The following is a 7,479-nucleotide window of genomic DNA, read 5'->3' on the forward strand; positions in this document are numbered from 1 at the left end:
TTCCTACGTAGAGAAAGGTACAAAACACCAAATTAAAAACAGGGTGAGTAGTCAATTGTTCTGGATTAAATATGTAAAAATTGTCATTGGATGTGGTACTGTAGCCCAAGAATGTACTAACGGAGAATATAGAGTCTATGTATGGGCTAGTGCAATTGTAGCCAATGTAAACGAACATCTGTTAAACATAACTTATTAAAATAGTGTGTGTGCATCTAGGCTATGCTAAAGTCTATTCAATGTTAAAGTCTATTCAATTCTATTCAGTAGAAGTATGCCTAAACACTGCATGAATGTCCCCAGAATTAGGGTCAATGGGTTCTTAAGACAAATCCTTAAAAAAAAAAAATTATAATAATGTTATTCAGTGTATAATATTCTGTCATCAATAAGAAAAGAGAATTTTGTAGTGATACTTCTTTAGAACCAATGGCAATTCATATCAGAAAAATGCTAATATTCTTGCATATAATAAAACCGCTCCCCTCAATGTCCCACTGACATGAGCATGAACCATTGGCCTGAACTCTGGGCCACCCGTACAATGATAGGGGAAAGTGCATCATTTAGTGAGCACAACGCATTGCAAAAAATATATTTATTGAAATGCATAGACATGAGCAGTATGACAAGTGTTCAATGTTTTTTAAGAGACAGTACATTGATAGTCAATAGCAACATGCCAGCAAAACAAGTTGACAGTAGGCTACTGTAGCTGCAATCACAAATTCCTTACAGATAAGCCTACGTTCAATTACTTCCACAATATCTATGGCTGAGGTGGACCCTATCTAATCTTCCAGGATGTAATTGGGGTTGACCACTAAGAATGGGTCCTCTTCGATCACAGGTTCCTCTCCCTCATCACCAACTTTCTTCAGCCCAGTCTTCGTTAACTCTATGATAATGTGGTCCTGAAATGAACACAATACAGAGCATGTCACTCACCAATTTTACAAAACACTGTTTTGTTGTCAGATCAAAATCATAAATGTTCTTCAAACAGTCTTGGTGTGTCTTGTTTCCAATGCTTTACTTACATAATGGATTAGTCTGTGAAGCACTTTCTCTATAAGATTCTTCTTGGCAACCAGCTCAGCTTCTGACTCCATCTCACTCTCCATTTCTTTCAGGTACCAGTTAATCAGCTCGCTCATCTTCAGTGAGGACTCTTCATCAACTGTAAGAATGAAACATTTGTTAAACCTTGGAAAAACTAGTATCTTTTTGAATTCATGATATAAAAAAAACCTTTGCAAAGTAACGTTTCAGTTTGTTAAAATGGTGAATCTGCAGTTGCTACATCTATTTTTTGACTTAATGATATATACACACATTGATTCTTGAAGTATATAACTTAGAAATGCCTACTCCATGTCACCCCATAAGAACCCAAAATATAAACTTGTTTTACTCCAATATTTGTAATATATTGGAGTAGACAAACACTGTATATCCTCAAAAGATTCTTAATCTATATTTTTTCTATCTATATATAATTTCTTCTTAATCTTGGTCAGTCAGTCCTTGCATCCATAGCTATTTCTATGAATTTCGAGAGTGGTTACATTTCTCCAGCCACATCCCTCCCAGGATGGAGCTTTGTTATTGTTTCAACTGTAGATGGCCCCTTTAAGCTCTTACTATCTTCCATCTTCTGCATGTGCAAAACAATGAGGTTGGAGACCCTTCTGTACTCGGCAAAGGTCATCTTGAGGGCAGGCTTGGCAGTGCTGGTCTTCTCCAGGCTGCCTGCCCCATGCTCTGTGTCCATAGCCTCCTCTGCATGATTGCCATTAGTGCCCATCCTGTCATTCTGATCTGGAGAGTGAGGGTGGCAATTTAATGTATACGTATATCACTTTCAATAAATATATTATTGCACAAAGGTGAAAGTGACCGTTTCTTACCATTAATTTCACCATTGTCTTGTTCCTGGTCGAAGTTGATATCTGGGGAGTCGACGCGGATGACAGACTTATTCAATAGCCGGAAGGCCTCCTTAACGTGTTTGGGATGCACCTTTAAATAAGTAAAAACAAAGGGTTAAGATGTGTGTTGTACAGTCAATTTAACTTCAGATATCAGGCAAGCTTATTCATTACATGAGCAAAATTGCTGAACCACCTCTGTTATACAAACAACCATAATTATTATTATTAGCTTTAACAAATAATGAAGACAAAAATACAGTTTTATTCTACAATGTATAGGGCCCTATACATATGGGGATGTATACTTCAGTAGTAGGTGTCTGACCAACCTCATCTGAGCAGTAGAGCCTGGCCATGCCCTCAGATAGTCGGAGCATGCTCTCTAGCTGCCTGACGGTGATGCGCCAGGCTGACTTGGTGCTGCCGCTGGTGTCCCGCTGACGCAGACGCTTGTACTGGTCCACCACAAACTCTTTTGCCTCTGCTGTGATCTGGGGTCAAAGTGCACCACACCAACGACAGGGAACAGAAAGCATGTTAAGGTAGGTAGGTCTTACTGAACGCTGCATCTAAGCAGCCCAACACGAGGAACACCAATACAACAAGGGAAATTATAACCTTTGGTTTAAACTGACGAGCAAACAGTATGTATCTCTGAATCTCATCAGTGGCGTAGACTCGCTCCACAGACTCCATGTTTCTAAAGTGCAGGTCTACGATACGCCTGGCTACGGCATAATCTGTCACCTAGACCACAAGACAAAGGTGAAAATGCAAAATGTGTCAAATTTCCAAAACACACATTTTCATTCAATATGGGCTTACTGTAGGAGTTGAAAAAGTTAGTGAAACCCTCCATTTTCCCTCTTACCTCATTGCACTCATCAATCAGAATGAAGAAGAGGTCAAATCTGGACATGATGGGTGCTGACATGTTGACGTTCTGTTTCAGAGACTTAGAGCGGTTGTATCTCCCGTCTATGGGGTTAGCAGCTGCCAGGATGGAGGTGCGAGCATTCAGAGTGGCCTGAACACAATACAGTCAAACAGCTCACAACTCAAACCACTGATACTCCCTCTGCACTGAGTAGTAATAAGTCTTGCTGAATTACAACAGGGAAATAAATTGTGTACAGCTACAGCACTATTCCCACATAGCATACCTTCACTCCAGCCTTAGTGATGGAGATGGTCTGCTGTTCCATGGCCTCATGAATGGCTACCTGGTCTTTCAGGTCCATCTTGTCAAACTCATCAATGCAACAGACTCCCTGTGGATGGTGATAAAGAACAGGACAAAGTTACATCAAAGTGCACAGTGCCCCCCAGAGGACATATGAACGAACTGAAACACATAAGATGACTGTCCCATACTCGAACACAATGCTTACGTTATCCGCCAACATGAGGGCCCCAGCCTCGATGACAAACTCATGGGACTCCTCATCTTTCACTACAGCTGCCGTCAACCCGGCCGCGCTGCTGGCTTTCCCACTGGTGTAGACTGCCCTGGGCGCAAAGTCCTCCACGTGTCTGAGGTAGGGCATACCACACACATCCATCAGAGTTAAACACTGACCTTTATCCTCAAAACATCCACACCACTCCTTCTTCCATCATGTAGTAGGCTACATTGCTATGAGGAATAATGAGACTTCCAGAGACTAGCAACACAGGCTGTGCAACACTAGTAAACAACTCAAAATGCTTCTGTTAAATCTTTTTTTTTTCAAACTGGTTTGAGTTAAATTTCAAATGCAACATATGTAGGTTATACAAATAGGATAGTGCTTGGTGATTTACTTTAGGAACTGGCTCTTGGCGGTACTGGGGTCCCCAACAATGCAAACATTAATATCCCCCCTCAGAGATGTGCCCTCCATGGTCGTCTTGCCAACACCGCCAAAGAGCATCAATAGGATTCCACGCTTGATCTCATTATTCCCTGAAATATTCTCTCAGGTTAGGCAGTGCATTTCAAAACAGATGTTTTAACAGTTTACATGACAAATCTATTCAATTTCCACACCATGGATAGTGGGGAAGAGGCTGGTGCAGAGGTTGTGGTAGAGGTTCTTGTCCTGACTCATCTCAAACACTTTCTCCCACTCCTGAACAGTCATCTGGTTCTTCACACTCTCTGCAGTCTGGTCTTCCTGGCGGAGATCTTTACCACCAAACTACACACAGGAACACAGTTTGTGGTTTACTATACATAGTCTCTAGATCCATCTCCCTCGCTAGAGGTATCTTCCCATGTTAAATACATTTTAAATAAATCTAAATAAATGTTTAACTAATGGACAAACCTGAGGGTTAGTGGGGGCCACGTAGCAGGCTAGGAAGGCCAGTCTGTAGGACAGATCCCTGACACCCAGAGCCTTCAGTCCCTGGATCCCATCTGCATCAAAGCCCTGCCTCCCCCCAGTCACTCTGCTGCTGGTCTCTGCCCTGGTGCCTGCAGTGCATACATGGAGAAAGTACAGGGGAGAATGTTACTATTATGCACCATCGCAGTGGTTTTTATTCAGGGTCAGGTATGACTTTGACCCTCAGAAGGCCATCTTGTGTGTATGAAAAGGCATGGTGTGTGGAGGGAAGTTCCTCACCTGACACAGCCAGGGCAGCGACGTCTGGTACGACGATCAGTGTGCCGGTAAAGTCACAGCGGTCCCCTGCCTGAGCCATCTCCACAGCCTCTGCCCTCAGGATCACCTCCACACTGCGGGGGATGGAGCCACGAGGCAGCTCCGCCTGGGTCTCCTGGATACGCACCTATATGAACACACATGCATACACAATTAGAGACCTGATATATCATGCTATGGTTTCCTTGTCTGCTGGAGGGTCAATCTGGCCTGGTGGACTCATGCAGTCCAACCTCTTCGTACCTTCTGAAAGTCCACAAAACGGGACTTGTTGGGGTCCAGCATGAAGTGACGTCGATTGGCACAGACTGGGTTCTTACAAATGTTGGGCTGGGTGTATTTAAACTGCTGCTCAACATCTTTCATAACCGACTGGCATTCCAGACACAGGAAGGTACCACTGACCAGCTCAGGGTGCACTGGGTGTGTCCTCACCACCTGGCCACTGATACGCAGTAGGGACCCGATCCGGGCCGTGGAGAGCTCTCGGATCCTGTCAAGGGACAATACAATCAACTTAACACTTAAGGTAAGTAATAATCTCATTAATTGTAATGTATTCAGAGAGATCTGGTTCAGTAGTTTGATCATTACTTTTGTCTTGATGGAAAGTCAGAGAAGGCCACATAGAACTCTTTGGCTACTGGCATGTTCCCATGATCTCTTGCAAAGTAACGCACTGCTCTGCATAGGAATGGGTATACCCTGGGGATGACAAAACATGGACAAGTAGCAGGTAGCCTAGTGTTTAGAGTGTTGGGCCTGTAACTGAAAGGGTCGCTGTTTCGAATAATCGAGCCAACAAGGTGAAAATTCTGTCTGTGCGCCCTTGACCAAGGCACTTAACCTTAATTTGCTCCAGGGGCACACTACTATGGCAGACACTGTAAAGCACAAAATTGAAATGTTCAGTAACTTGCTGAGTTTTTTGGCCAGGCCTACCAAATTAGAATTTAAATTACCTGTAATACTCCTCCTGAATGGTGGTAGCTAGTTGCTGATTGAAGTGCTCAATGTTGGTGAAGTTTACAGTCAGTGTGTTTCTCTCTGGTCGAATGAGCTCCTCAGCATCAGGATGATACAAAAGCTCCCCGTTTGTGTCCTGAAACCTGTGTGTAAAAGTGAGGGGTGAGTTTACACATTGATTATCACTAGTATTAAGCGCTATTATTGGGCTCGTCCAAACAACTTACTCCTCCAAGAACTCAAGAAATAACTTCTGACATTTTTCTGAAAGGTCATCTTTTACTGAAACTCCTGCAGTGCTAGTCTCGGCTCCAGGCTCCATCCTGAAATAATATGACAGTTCTATTGATGGAAGAGGGAACTTCGCTTGCCAACCTCCCCTGCACGCTGATGGAGAAACAATGCACACAGGTGTGCCATCGAGTAAAATTGGCATTTAGCTCCGCCCACAACTGCACCTCTTGAGGAGAAAAAACTAAAGCTGCGTTCACACAGGCAGCCCAATTCTGATCTTTTTTTCACTAATTGATCTTTTCATATCAGATGTTTTTCAGAGCTGATCTGATTGGTCAAAAGACTAATTAGTGAAAAAAATATGAGAATTGGGCTGCCTGTCTAAAGCCTTGTTCACACTGGCAGATTGAAGTGACTCAAATACTATTTTCCCATATGAAAAATTATATAATAATAATAATTTACTCAACTTCTATCGAGCTGTTCATTACAGTGCTTGAAAAAGCAAACAAGAATCAAACAATACAGATATATGATCTGGACCATGATTTTCAGACAGAGTTAAAAGTTTTGAGTATTTCAAGCCTCCAACAGACAGTCAATACTGACAAATACATTATTTTAACATGTACATCTATTTACCTGTATGTAAATTACAGATATTTAAATATATGTTTGAACCTTGTGTACGATACCTTCAGAAACTATTCACAACCCTTGTCTTTTTCCACATTTTGTTGTGTTACAGCCTGAATTGGATTACATTTAGATTTTGTGTCAATGGCCTACACACAATACCCCATGATGTCAAAGTGGAATTATGTTCAGAAATCTTTACAAATTAATAAAAAATGAAAAGCTGAAATGTCTTCAGTTAATAAGTATTCAACCCCTTTGTTAAGTTCCTTAGTAAACATTTGCTTAACAAGTCACATAAGTGGACTCACTCTGTGTGCAATAGTGTTTTAACATGATTTTTGAATGACAACGTCATCTCTGTACCCCACGCATAAGATTATATGTAAGGTCCCTCACTCGAGCAGTGAATTTCAAACACAGATTCAACCACAAAGACCAGGGAGGTTTTGCAATGCCTTGCAAAGGGCACCTACTGGTAGATGGGTAAAAAAAAAAAAAAAAGCAGACATTGACTATCCCTTTGAGAAGGGTGAAGTTATTATTTACACTTTGGATGGTGTATCAATACACCCAGTCACTACAAAGATACAGGTGTCCTTCCTAACTCAGTTGCCAGAGGTGAAAGAAACAGCTCAGGGAGTTCACCATGAGGCGAATGGTGACTTTAAAACAGTTACAAGTTTAATGGCTGTGAGAGGAGAAAACTGAGGATGGATCAACAACATTGTATAATGAACAAAAATATAAATGCAACATGCAACAATTTCAAAGATTTTACTGAGTTACGGTTCATATAAGAAAATCAGTCAATTGAAATAAATTTCTTAGGCCCTAATCTATGGATTTCACATTACTGGGAATACAGATACGCATCTGTTGGTCACAGATTCGTAAAGTATTCAGACCCCTTCACTTTTTCACATTTTTGTTACGTTACAACTGTCGTGACTTTACTTTCATTAATCTGATGACTGTTATTTATTTAATCCACTAACTATGTTTAATTGTTACCTGATTAAATTAATCATGTAACAATAAAGTCATTAGGAATTTGGGGC

At 41.5% G+C, this 7,479-nt stretch overlaps 1 protein-coding gene across 1 annotated transcript; it reads right to left on the reverse strand.

The window, feature by feature from the left end:
* Nucleotides 1-565: 565 nt before the first annotated feature.
* On the reverse strand, nt 566-5,960 carry mcm6l (MCM6 minichromosome maintenance deficient 6, like). The gene is made up of 17 exons (XM_071361819.1): nt 5,776-5,960; nt 5,545-5,691; nt 5,177-5,287; nt 4,826-5,075; nt 4,544-4,709; nt 4,244-4,392; nt 3,964-4,114; nt 3,738-3,879; nt 3,326-3,467; nt 3,098-3,205; nt 2,806-2,961; nt 2,553-2,681; nt 2,264-2,425; nt 1,911-2,022; nt 1,645-1,821; nt 1,041-1,180; nt 566-914 (listed from the first exon to the last, which is right to left on the reverse strand). The coding sequence occupies exons 1-17, from the start codon at nt 5,868-5,870 to the stop codon at nt 792-794; spliced, it is 2,460 nt and encodes an 819-aa protein (XP_071217920.1). The 5' UTR covers nt 5,871-5,960; the 3' UTR covers nt 566-791.
* Nucleotides 5,961-7,479: the final 1,519 nt, after the last annotated feature.

This window comes from Salvelinus alpinus, chromosome 23 (assembly GCF_045679555.1).
Source record: "Salvelinus alpinus chromosome 23, SLU_Salpinus.1, whole genome shotgun sequence".
In the NCBI taxonomy this organism is placed as follows: domain Eukaryota; kingdom Metazoa; phylum Chordata; class Actinopteri; order Salmoniformes; family Salmonidae; genus Salvelinus; species Salvelinus alpinus.